Source organism: Bactrocera latifrons, unplaced genomic scaffold (genome assembly GCF_001853355.1).
Source record: "Bactrocera latifrons isolate USDA-ARS-PBARC rearing strain unplaced genomic scaffold, ASM185335v1 scaffold_92, whole genome shotgun sequence".
NCBI lineage: Eukaryota > Metazoa > Arthropoda > Insecta > Diptera > Tephritidae > Bactrocera > Bactrocera latifrons.
In genome coordinates, this window is record NW_017537623.1 from 844,602 (window position 1) to 858,423 (window position 13,822).

The 13,822-nt window shown below is 41.0% G+C and overlaps 1 protein-coding gene across 1 annotated transcript in view; it reads right to left on the minus strand.

Annotated features, from left to right (window-relative positions):
* LOC108977611 (transmembrane and TPR repeat-containing protein CG4341) overlaps positions 1–13,822 on the minus strand; it is a gene marked incomplete at its 5' end in the record, with an annotated part of 222,520 nt that overhangs the window by 19,810 nt on the left and 188,888 nt on the right. The window contains 3 exon segments of the mRNA XM_018947377.1: positions 6,854–6,968; positions 7,118–8,426; positions 8,517–9,069. Of these exon segments, the coding sequence (XP_018802922.1) occupies positions 6,854–6,968; positions 7,118–8,426; positions 8,517–9,069 (1,977 nt within the window).

Sequence of the window (13,822 nt, forward strand, 5' to 3'; positions counted from 1 at the left end):
TGTTCACACACACCATTTCTGTTTTCTTCGACTCATAGAAACAGTAAAAGTCCCGGCTGGTAATTAACGCTTGAGAATTTACGATAGGAAAATATTGCCAGACTGGTTTCAAATTTATGAAATAGCATGCGAATTCAAATTTCATATATTCGTGAACACTTTTGTCCCTTACCGTATATATTATATATATACATATGTCATTGCAGAACTTGCTAATGTGTGTTTAGAAAAAACAAAATAATTTAAACAAAGTTAAGTTGATTAGACGACGAAATTTCAATTTTCGAGTTTGCAAAGAGCACAACTTGGAAAAATCAGTGTTCRGAATTTTGCAATCAGTCTAATACGGCAGAAAGCTTTGCATTAAATGTGAACGTAAATTAAGCTTAGCAAATGGCATCGAAGAATACCGTTGTGAAGCAAAAGCCAATAGTGGCAGAAACACAATAGAAACAGAACACAATGCAAACGAAATGCGAAAGGAGCAATGTTTAAGAGAAAGCAATGCCTGGGTATTTCAAGAAGTTAAGCACAAACATACACACAGGCTTACCAAGGCGCTTCARTTCTTACTTTCACACACATATTTCYACTCACTCAACCACACATATTTCCGCTAACACATACACACGTACTCCCACTAACCCATACAAACATACAAACGTTTACAGAAAGAATGTACAATGGAAAATGTCAAGGAAACGATTTACCTACACTGCGTCCGTTCGTGGATGAATTCGAACTAAAAGCCTATTATGTCAAACACAATAATCAACAACAAAATGCATTCGGTCAATGGGATTTTTTCGCCGTCTTATTCGTCTTTCGTCTTAGTCAAGGCAAGAGCTCAGCACTGCRCTTTGATAGCGCGCACAAAAGAAAYGAAATAGAGCATTCTGAGCACCGGTGCGTTGGCAGCGCCGCCGCAGCGCGGTTGAGCCGAAGGCTTTGGAATTGAGTAATGATAAAGCGGTACTTTAGCCACGCAGCTGGCTGTGCTGGATTATGACAGGCGGAAACCGAAATACTTGTAGCTAGAGCCTACTCACTATGGACCGTTTCGCCGCTGTTATGCGATGAGTGTAATTGGCTTTGCTCTGATGGTAGCGTTATATTGTGTATTTTCTTACTTTAGTGGCGAAATTATTAAGCAAAAACTGAGTGCTACTCGTATTTGAATAMAATTATAATACCTTATTCATTTGTCAAGGTGAAGTGTGAATAACGAAACGATGGACCAAAATAGTAAAATAACTCCATCGCTTCAATATGTAGCTGTCCGTGGTTCGGAGAAAAGAATTTGAAAAATTTCCTTACTTTAATATCTGATTTGAATATTGGATGAATGTTTCCCGACTATTTGAAATTATTTTTAAATTACTACTGCGGGCAAAAAATAGTAAGATTTTTWAATTTAAATTTCACGCGAAAACCCATTCATCGAAATATTTTACWCTGGGTTGGTATGACTGTCAGTGACGTCTGTGCCAAATGTCCCATCGAAATAACCATTAGTTTTTAGTATACGAATCTCTTTCTGAAGTACATATAGTGCATTTGGCGATTTTTACAATGGATCAAATTATTCAACATAGATTTTCCATTAAACTTTGTGTGCGGAATCAAATTTCTGGTGCTGAAACATTTAGAATGTAAAAAAACGCTTTCGGTAACGATTGTTTGTCGCAAGCAAGTGTTTTTGATTGGTACAAATCATTGAAAAACGGTCGAGAGCCGCCAGCCAGCCGGGCCGCCAACATCAACTGATGATCAACACGTCAATAAAATAAATCAACTGGTGCTTGAGAATCGACGATTAACAGACAGAGATCTTAATGGATTCGTTGAAACATCGATCGGATCAGTGAAAACCATTTTGAAAGACTGTGTGTATTTTTAAAAAAGTGAAAGCACGATTGATTCCAAAATCATTAAATTTTTTGGAAAAACAGCGTGCTGTTAACTACTGTGAAACCTTGCTTTCCGAGTATCAGGACGTCGTCAAACATATTATTATTGGCAATGAGTATTGGTTCATGCTTACAATCCGGAAACAGGCGATCGTTCGACCGAATGTCGTGGCMCAGATGAGCCAAGGACGAAAATACCACGTCAAAGCAGGTCAAAAATCAAAGTTATGTTGACAGTTTTCTTCTATTATCGAGGTTTGGTTCACTCCTCATTCCTTACGAATGGCGACTTAAAAAGAGGTCGAAATTATGGACCGAAAAGTCTGGACTTTTGCACCACCATCTTCGCTTACAGCTTTGATTATTCGTGAGTTTTTTGCTTAATTTTGAGCCAATATCGAGCCCATCGTATTCGCCTTATTTAGTTCCCTTTGACTTCTGGCAAACACAAAGGTTTTCAGTTTTACGATTTTCAGTGAACGGCATTTTTTTTGCAAGCTAACTTATTCATTAGGTCACTTTTTTATTTGGTTATGTTAAGCGGAATTCTTCGTATTCTGAATATATTCCACACAAATCGATATAGAGGTAAACAGAGGTGACTGCGAAGGATGACCGATTTTATAAATGTGTAATACCAAACCTTATATATATATTATGGTTTGGTTTACGAGCAAAGAAACCGAATTCAAACTATTAGATTTTTAGTTTATTTGAAGGACTTTCAAGTGGGCATATTATGGCTATATGAAGTTATCTCTTATTTTCCAAMATATTTTCATAACAATTATCTACCTCAATTTACCTTAATATCACACWGCCTATTATTAGAAAAGCGGAATATACTCGTATGTGGAATTGTTCTTCAAAATAGCGTATTTTTATAGTATTGGACATTATGGGAGGCACCAATCCTCACAAAACTCCACTAAATATATAGTCTCCCGGTGGTATACAGTTTAGTTGTTCAAAGCATCGAATAGGGCCYTGTTGCCATTTGGTAGGTAGCTTCATAATACCACTCGCATATGAACACTCGTTGAAGCAAATTTCTCAGTATTAAAAGCATTGGCCCTAGACAGGAACAGGTGGYAATTACGTGGTGCTAGACTCAAGCTATAATATGAATGCATAAGAGTCTTTCAACAAAGCTTTTGCTATCGGTTTTTGTATCGATATTTACGCGTATAACATATGGGAATACCTAAGGCTGGCCGCTTCTGGGCAATTTGGGAGGTCCAATTGTTGCCAGTATAGGTCTGAGTGAAGAGTTTGGAAATCAGTTCACATTAGATAATTCCTTGCCAATACCACCAAAGTATAACTAAAACCCTTATTGACCGTTAATTCAGTCTTGTCCATTCCTAGCACAGGCTTATCAGGGAACAGTGTCTAAGGACATAACGTTCCGACTCAACAATTAAGTTATCGATAATTTGGCTTTCCGGAACGGAATCGACTATCTTACACGATATAATATAATATGTTCCAGATTAACTCTTTTCAATATTTTACGTCTGGGCCTCTCTAAAAAATAAGGGAGGTCCAACTTTCTTGGAAATTTAAATTTCTTTCCTGGATGATAGCATAGTTGGACAGGSTGGTATGAGCAGAGTTCAGGTATGAATTGAATTTTATTCGTATGAAGAAAATCAAGCCTTAAGATCCTAGACCTGACATCGCYTCATAACTGAACCTGAAAACAGGTAATTTTTCTTGTCTTCAGTGCAAAATGAAACGAAGTTGTCGAGCAAAGGAAAATTAAACACGTTGTCTCTTGTCGGCTTTTAAGCCTTTGAAATCGAAATAGACGCAAACTAAAGTGATAACTGATCACAGGCTACATAAGACTCTATTGTGCTGTGTATGTATGGCTGTAAGTCGCACAAACGAACTGACACAGTTACGTTGCGCACCTGAGTTGCCATAGTGATAGCTTGTTTTGATGCCTTTCCTCCTTTTTAAATGTTGTAGATAAAAAGATTCAAAARACCAATACACCGACGTGCAGTTAAATGCGACTATCAGTGGCCATGATGTTGCGGCAGCAATACTATTGACGTTGCCAGAGTATAAGTTGCAAAGCAGAATCGAAAAAATACACACACACATACACATCAATGCACACGCATACAACAAAAGCGCTGGCGAAATGAATGAATGAAAAAAAAAAAATAAGGCTTAGAAAAAAAGTGAAAATTGCTTTGGGTTGTGTATGTGTGTGAGTAAAATATATGCGTCTATGTGTTTGTGTGCGTGTTGTTGTGCAAATGAGAAAGCGAATGCGAAATATGTACTCAACAGCTACCATTGCGGCATTCATTTAAACGAGGCTTTTGAATTTAGAAATGGTGCGTTGCAGCAATTTACGAACACCGGTGGGTCGCTGGTTGGCCGCCTAGGCGGGTGGGATCAAACAAGATTATTGGTAAAAAGTAGTGAAAATGTGTGGAGTATGTATATAGATCTCTAAGCCATTCCAGCTCATGAACAAAACCATAGTAACAACAACAACAACAACAACAACTCCAAAACTGGAGTCATAAAAAACGCAAGCCAAAGCACTGCAAATGCTTAACAGGGCCCCGTTGTAAGGTTGTAAGGGGCATTGAAAGCGACAGCGCTGATGAGTGCACTCTCAATTGCGTCTGAGTGTATTGGTGTCTGTCTACCGACAGTTCGGTGCATAAGCTTGTGCCTGGTGCTGCTGCGGCTTCGTTCCCTCATTCATTCTTGCCGCTTCTTCAGTTTCCGGTTGGCCTCYTTTGCAGGAGTTCATTTGAATTTCAGCTTTCGTCGTTTTTTTCTTCGCATTTTTTTGCCTTTTTATTCTCTGTTTTCTGTTTTTGTTGGCGCTGCAGCATTTATTCTACTTAAATGTGACTTAATCGCTGAGATTTGCAAGCAATCCGTTGCAATTGGAATGGCGCAAATGACGAACAACGGAACGGAAACGGAAAACGACAGGAAAATAGCAATACGCAGGCAGCTGCAGGAAGGCAGCAAATGCAAGAAAGGAAAAAATGAACAAAAAAAAAAAAAAAACGCAGAAAATCGAATGGATGATAATATGCAACATTTAAGTAATCCGCACTCCGGTGCATAAGTGTGCTCTGACTGGAAAAGTAGATGTGGACACTTGAAGCGGAATTAAAGTAAGTTGTAAAACGCTCGAACGTTGAAGGTGATTATTTTAGTTTGTTGAGTTTGTGAACCAGTCATTCATTGAATGAGGCTGTTATATCTTTATTTTACCAGCAGTGAAATTTCTTTAAGGAATTCTTAAATTCTTAGCAGATATACTTTTGGAGAAAGCATAATAGTGGAAGCTATTAGAGGTAGCTGYTAACAGAGTTCTCGTGAATTAAATAAATCGTGTAGTGCATAGTGATCCAAAAACTTTGGCTGTCAAGCGATGGTCTGACTTCAGCTATTTAGCTGCGGTCACACGCATCCACACAGAACCTCCAGAGCGTTCGCTGGGGTCCCCATAACCCCATGATCTTACCAGATATTATTCTATTGGTGCGGGCAATTTCAATTCGTACTTTTGTCCTAACTTTGGTTTCTGTGTGCAGATTGCTAGCGCCTTCTCCTATTTTTATTGCCCCTAGCGAGGGAAAGCCATGCAGTTCCCGCGATAGTCGGGCTTACGTAAGTGGAATGTGTGTCCAGAACGAACCAGTACATCAACCTACACCTACTACGCCAACTTAATGAAGGCAAGAGGGGAACTTACTCCAAGGCTGGCTAGGTCTTTAGTGGAGACAGCCTTGTTATCACGCCAACAGCCATTTATGCGAGATGTTACCACTGCATACTCAGGTGAGAGATTACTACGACCACCAGCGTAGGGTTCAAACCTGTCCATCTAATAGTCCAGGCAATGTCCATTTCAAGTCAAAGGTCAGAAGTCCGTGGGAGTCTAAAAGAGCAAGAAGGCCGTAGATCAGGTAGTATTACCCAGGATGCACCGTACTTGAGTTGAATCTATAAGTTTGTATATCAGTCGTTATCGGTGGTTCTGAAAAATAAGCAGTTTCTTGGAGACAAAATGGCGTGTGGAATATCTCAAGTTCGACTCGGTGCCGTTCGTAGCAACTCGGACTGGCATATGGAAAGACTTCGCGCATTTTACGTCGAGATCTTTAAAAGAAAGCATACAAATTACAGCTTGAGCAACAGAACTAAAGCCGCTCGAGCATCCCAAGCGACCTCGCTMGCTATTTGGGCTTTTGAACTGTGCCAAGAAGATTCGACGTTTTCAAGCCAAATTTTGTTCAACTCAACTGCCAGAGAATGTTTTTTCGAATGATAATAATCTTTTCCCAAAAAAAAAAAAAAAATAAAAAAAAATTGAAGTTTCTGTGTTAGGAGGAAATCTCAAATATATAAATATGGAGATTTGATACTGCTATATCGACAACTTCTTTGTTTCACTTATGTCAGTTGATTGTCCGATTCGCCACTATCCAATATTTAATTTTTTCCCGAATTAATCCGTAGGTGCTTTGCTTGAGAACAAAGACAATAGTTTCGCGGTTGCTCTACTTTCTTATTTTACTATGTATCTCTCTCTCTCTCCCTCTCTCTCAGCTAGCACTATATTCCCCGAGAACTTTTATCAAAAACTCCTTTTGGAATGTTTTTACCTCTTTCTCTGAAGCTTTTAATTAAAATTAGGATTATTTTATTTGAGTTCTCTCAGTGTTCAGGCATATAGAGAAAACTGTTTGAGCTTGGACAATCCTTACAACACAACGGTTAGCGGAAAATATTCTTTACCTAGAAGGCTTGATAGTGAATTTCATGAMGTACCATCATTCTAGGATCGAGCTGTAATTTAATTTTTGACCTGAGTGTTTTATCCAGCATTCTAAGATAATTGTGACTGCCATTCATATATTTGAAAAGTAATTAAAATAAAATTATTAAGTACTTACAGATTGAAATGCACATCCGCCATATTCGGTCTATGCTTAATCGCCTCAATCAGCGCTTCCTGTGCTTCTTCATAACGTCCTTGAGAGCTAAGTACACTTCCTAAGTTGCCGAGAGCTATGAAGTGAACCAAAAATATATTTGAGTTATACAATAATTTATAAGAGATTAATATAGAACTAATAAGTATTTAAATAAAGTCATCTAATTAAGAATTATAATGTCTTTTATGGCGGTCTCAGTTCGTCTAGTTTTATTTCGCTTACCTTTTGGTGGATTTACTTGCACCGCGCTACGAAAGAGGCTCTCCTCGTCGTACCAGTCGTAGTTGCGCTGCACCGTACGAGCGCCGAGCACGCTCAACAGCAGGCTGAGACCGAGTATTAGTGCCATCTTGCGCTTGCGTGCGGCCGGCGAGCGTACGCGCTCCATCAGCTTACTAATACCATAGCCAGCCAATAGGCAATAGCCGACACTGGGCAAGTAAAGCAAGCGTTCGGCAACCACGAAACCGACGTAGAAGAATAAATTCGTAGCGGGTATAAACGGCAGCATTAGAAATGACAAAGCCATCAACAATATACACGCGTTGTTGGTATGCTGCGCGGCGCGCGGTGTTAACGCAGTGGGTGACGCTGTTARACGWGCGCGCTGTTGATCTGTCACCTGCGTTGCTGAAGCGCTGCTGCAGTTGCTGCTACTGGAGGTATTGCTRCCGGAGCTGTTGTTGCTGGCTGTCGTGCTGCTGCTGCAGCGACTGCTGCTGCGCGAGGAGCGCGGCACCACCGCCATGAGCGCTTTACGCAACGCCACCGCCAACAGATGTGGCGCGCCACTGGAAGACTGAAATAACTGATGGCAACAACAATCGCTGAACGCGTTCGCATGCAGCCACTGCACATTGTTATTGTTATTATTATTGAGCGCGCGACACGTAGCGGTATGATGCGCAGAGCTAAGCTCCTGCTTACAATCGTGGCAATGGCACGGCAGGTGTGCCGAGCTCGGCAACGCCTCGGGCTGTAACAGTGCCTGCATCGCCGTCGTTGTTGTACTGGCTGCGGCGCTGTARGGCGCGCGGCTTAACGTTGTTGCATCTAGTAAGCTGTAAGTCGATTTTGATTCCAATGCCGCKGCCGTTATGTCCGGTATGCGATATTTCTTTTTCGAACGTGACTTGCGCAGTTGTTGCTGTTGTTGTTGTGCATGGCGCTGCTCTTTTGCGATGCGCTCGGCACGCCGTCGCCACAAATATTTAAAGCACTTGAAAGCCAGTGTGGCTAGCGTGCTGTAGAAAGCAAAGCTAAGTAGATTGCGTTCATCACGTATTGAGGTTATGCGCGGTATGGCGTCCATGCCCCAGTCGAAGCTGAGCACACGCGGACTCAGCAGTAGACTGAAATTGAAGACGGGCAGGTAGAGGAAGGTCAGGAAGCGTGTCCACATCGAAGGCATTTTCGCGATTGGATTGTCAGCTGTTGAAAAGGCGGTTTGCGGACGCGGAAGCACYAGTAGACGCCAATAGACGATGCACATAAGCGACACGGCCAGTATGCAGAGCGTGCGCATACGGTGCTGCAATGGCAAAGTCGTAAAGGAAATTGTGAAAAATGGTGGTCATTACAGCACTTATTTGGTAAACCTTAAGAAAACGCAGTTACTTACCTTGTCGCGAAAGCCACACAGCCCACGTAAGCTGTCGAATATGGCGCATACCAGCAGCGCCGTAATCGCCGTCTCCTTGAAAAGTAAAGCTACAAGTGATAATACCAGCGTGAGTATAAGCGCCCACCACTGTCGCGCCTCGCCACGTTCACGCCACACTATGTGCCGCATATACATTAGATATGTCAGCAGGTAGAAAATGCAGGCCGCTAGGTCAGCGCGGCCCACAATACCCGCCACAGCCTCGGTGTGTATGGGATGCGCCGCAAAGATGGCGCCCGTCGCCAGCACACCCCAAACGGAGTTTAGAAAGTAACGCGCCAACTTCACCACCAAACCCGTGGCCAAACAGTGCATTAGATTATTGATGAGATGAAAGCCCCAAGGTGTATAGCCGCCAAGCAGGAAGTTGAAACGAAAACTGAGCACGCACAGTGGTCGGTAGGAGCCGTGCGAGCCAGCATCGGTAAGCGGTGTACCCCAGTAATCATGTTGGAAGATACTCTGCCAAGGTGTATGGCCGGAGACATCAGTGTTGGCCAGTATGGCGCGTCTGCAAGTGAAAAAGTCGAGAGGTATGCAAAGTTAGAAAGCTGTAATACGAGCTGGACATTAAACCACATGAATGTGAATGTGTGTGTGTGTGTGTGTGATCAAGAGCATCAACTTAAATAAATGAGGCCAGTGTCAAGAGTCAAACTAATTAAAAGCAATATGGCGCCAGGGGTGCATGATTTAGCAAACGGTAAGCAGTGGTAATTGGATATGCGTACCAGCGTTCTACTTCTTCGGCCGTTCAACAAGTTTCGCACCACCTTTTGCTGTCGTCTTGCTTTGCCATCTTATTGCTGCCTAGTGTTGCGGATGGTTGTTGCTTATGGGATGTCTTGGCTGGTGGTGCGCTGAGGGAGCATTCTCTTATGCAATGTCGGATCACCTGTCATATTAATTAAAATGATTAAGTGCGGCCTACGCAGCGTAGCCAATTAATTTTCCTTTACGGCTCTTTTAGCAGCAACAATAGCCTACACAACAGCAATAATAATGACAACAAGACCAAACAGCAGCAACGCATGCATGATAGCAGCCACATAACTATATATATTTACTAGTATAAACTTAGATATGTAAGTACAAGGATGGTCCGACAAGCTCTTAGTATAGCCTTAGCTTTCTTTGAACTCGATACACTTTAACAAAGTTGCTCTAAATTTTTGAACCCATACAAAAAAAGTTTTTTTTTGAGACCTACAAGAACTACCTCGTGATCTATAAAGACTTCGAGATCTACAAAGACTTCCAGACTTACAAAGAACTACTCAATGGYGGTCATAGATTCAAATTTCTCCAAGATAAAAAGAAACCAGTTAGTACCAAAATAAAGAGAATCTGGTAGATGGTGGTGGTTCGTATCACATTTTGACCACTTTTGCTAGGGCAACGGCGGATATGAGAAAAKGTGCATTGTCATAGTAGGAGAGCATTGTCTTCTTCGCCAAAAGGGATGGTTTTTTGCAACTTGATGTCAGTGCGGCCCACAAATTCAGCTTGGCCGAGCCATGAGACCATTTTAGCTTCTTTAGGAGGTCGCTATAGATCACACTTTTAGAATGCCAGATAACGATAGCTAACTATTTTTATTCGACATAACAGTTTTCGCCTTTCTGAGAGCACGTTCGCCGTGCAGAATTCAAATTTCCGACTGCTCTTTGGTTACGGGGTATACCAGTGGATCTAAGTTTCGTCGATGGTTGAGAAACTTCTTTGGTTGGCACTTAAGCGTCATCAAACGTTGCTGTAAAGTGGTCTCACAGTTGTCTTCTTGACAGGTGTAAGCTAAGRAAGCAATCGTTGCGTGGACATGCGCGATATGACCTATTGAGATTCCSAGGGCCACATCTATCTCGAGCTCCTTCAAACGTTCAACTGTCAGTAACAGATCGTATACTTTTCTCACGTTATAAAGTTCGTTTMGGAGCTGGATTTTTAACACAGTCGTCCATGATAATGTGCTGTATGGTGCTAAAATTCTCTCGTGACATTATCGCCCAAAAGTCTATGAAGCTATGTACTTAACGGACCGCCCTAGCATACTKATATATATGTTTGGTAACGGGGTGTATAGGCATGCGGCCTTTCCCATTTCACCCAGCCGGAATAAATTGCAAATGTTCCTACTTGCCCACCTCGCCGCCGGCCAGTTCAGTCAATAAGCAATATACCATACCACATCCGTAATGTGTCTTGCGTATCGGCGCGCGGACGCTTGTTAGGGCAATAAGTTGTCTAAACTTTATTTGTACGTCGTACGCATAGAGCTATGGTAATCGAAGTGCGGCGGTAGGTGGTCACGACTAAGTGCAGTCAAAGTTCTTCTGGGCAAACATAAATTTGCGTGAACATCGGTCGACACACAATGTTACGCCTGTCTAACTATACACTCGGCTCACACCCCGCCGAGCACGGGCAAATCGTCCAACAAGCCCTTCCGGCAGCCCGTCTACTCTCCCTTTCTCTCTCTGTCTCTCTCTCTCGTTCTTCCCATGCGACATGTTTGCACTGCCATTTACAAGAACAACCATGGAATTGGCGGCTTATTTTCGCGTGTGGGGTGTACCCGTTTTGGCTTGTTTGCGCAATTGAGTTGATTAATTGCCGATTTAAACATACGAGACAGCGACAATGTAGGCGAACATAGCTATTTGACTCGCGCTAGTGACCAGTGTGCAGCGCATGGACGGCATTTATATACTCGCGTGAACCGTTAACTGTGTTGTTTGTGCAAATAATTACGTAAGTGTTGTTCGTAAAAGTGTGCCTTTCACGAATGTGCATATATATACATATATATGTATTGGTGGATAAGGAATATTAAAGGGAGTTGTATGATAGTTTAGGCTTTAAAGTAATTTAATCTTTTTGACTAAATTCTGTCGAATTGTTTTTGCTTTCGTTTCACTTTGTCTCGACCTTTCTTCCCTCGCTTTCCCTTGGCACATGTCAACTAAACCCAGTTGGATTGTACCATATARGGCACCGAGAGAATCTGTGTGGTWAGGTTAGGTTAAGGCCGCAATATCATTTTCAAACCCGTTTGATCATTACTTTTGATTATTCAACAATTTACGAGGGATATTTGTGAATTTTGAAAAAAAAGTACCTCTACTTGGATAACAGTATCTTTAAGTCTACAAAAACTGTCTTCTAGATATTCTAGATTTTTTTTTTTTCAAAACGACGCTATAAAAGCAGACCGTAGGCGACAAGAAATGACACCATATTTTCCCGCTCTTTAGACATTTCTCTTCAGTAAGGTTTGTCATTTCATCATGGAAATATATACGATCCAACAACGAGTCGAAATTATTGAAATTAACTAACGAAGTTCGGAGTCAGTGACCTTAACTTTAAGAGCCTTACGTCAAATTTATGGTCGYCATAATCGCCCTGTCAGATCAACAATTGAGGATCTTGTGGAAAAATTATAATACACAGGCACTGTAAAAAATGTTCTCATGCCAGTGAGAAAAGAATCCTAATATCAAAAATATTGCTGCCGCTAGCACAGCAATTGAGGAAGACTAAATCAGTCCCTAACACGCCGTTCTCAATCGTTGGCCATACCTGTAATATCGTTGTGGCGAATTTTCGAGTAGATCTTGGCCTACATCTTTAGAATATCAAATTGATGCAAGAACTGAAGTAACTTGACCACCAGAATCGTCGTATGTCGTGAATTGGGCTGAGCAACAACTTGAGAATGATCTGGATATCCATCGAAAAATCGTCTTCAGTGGTGATGCGCATTTCTGGCTAAATGTCTTCGTTAATAAACAAAATATGCGTTACTGGTCAGATAGCAATCCACACGTACTCCATGAGTCACCATTGCATCCCAAAAACATTACGGTTTGGTGCGGTTTATGGGCCGTCGGCGTCCTCCGTGATGATTAAGATCGGCACGTTATTGTGAATAGGAATCGCTAACGCTCAATGATAATTGAATGTTTTTGGTCAGAATTGGTTGATATGGGTTTGGACAATATGTGGTTACAACATGACGACACAAGCCACACACAGCGAATATCACAATCGATTTATTGGAAACGAGGTTTGGTGAATGTTTTATCTCACGAAATGGCCCAGTCCATTGGCCGCAGCGGTCGTGCGATTTGACGCCGTTAGACTAGATTCTGTGGGAATACGTCAASTATGGTCTATGCTAACAAGCCAGTGACGATAGATGAACTTTGTACGAATATTGACGTGAAATTACAGCAGTAAAAACCCATTACTTGTGCTTGATACAGTGGCAGAATAATGGGATGATATCAATGAGTAGGCAACTCTTTGTGGTGACATTATATAATATAAGCTTTTCTTGAAAATAAATGCCAATAAACATATCAAATTTATTATCCTGAATCCTGAGGTAAAAAAAAAAGAAAACACAAAAGCTTCATTAACTTTCGTTATGGCACATCCTCATGATTTCAATATCTTAGAAATGCGCACTTCTACAAAGGATTATGAGGTGATACAAGTTATAGAGTTAAACGTCCATTATTTTGCCAAGAGCAACTATATTTTTTTCCCATAGATAAACTTGCGAAACTAATCTGCCACAAAATTGTTGTCGCACCCCAACAATTCTCCGTTTATGCAGTCTTCTGTGCGCCTAAACTGTCACAGTTATACATTTATTTACGATTATTGCAATTGTAGCGTTTAAGCAAAAGTATAGTAACTTAATAAATTGTTTAAGTTTGCCTTATGGCACACTTACAGCTGTAAACTGTACTTAATAAAATAAATTCGCCAACATATGCTTGTTCGAAGAGCTTAAAGCTTATTTAGTATGGCTTGCAGCAATGTGACATATTACATTCCATTTAACTCAAGTGGAAATCATTAAAGCAGTCTTTGTTTTTCAATTAATGCGCCAATAAATGTTCATATTTATATTGTTTTGGAGAACTTACATAAGTATTATATAATGTATACATTTAATACTATAATAAAGGAAGAATTAACTAATGGCAATAATTATGACAGAATATTTACTTTCGTTCGTATTGAGGAAATGTATAAGTATTCGGACATGAYAACAATAAAATCCTTGAGCAAGTATGAATCATTTACATCTTTTCGTAGCTCCTGAGCGATATCCAAGCATGTCTGCTWAAMAAAAAAAACAAGTAAAGAAGGGCTATGTTCGGGTGTCACCGAACATTTTATACTCTCGCATGATAAAGTGATAATCGAGATTTCAGGCGTGGTTGTGAACCGATTTCACCCATATTTGG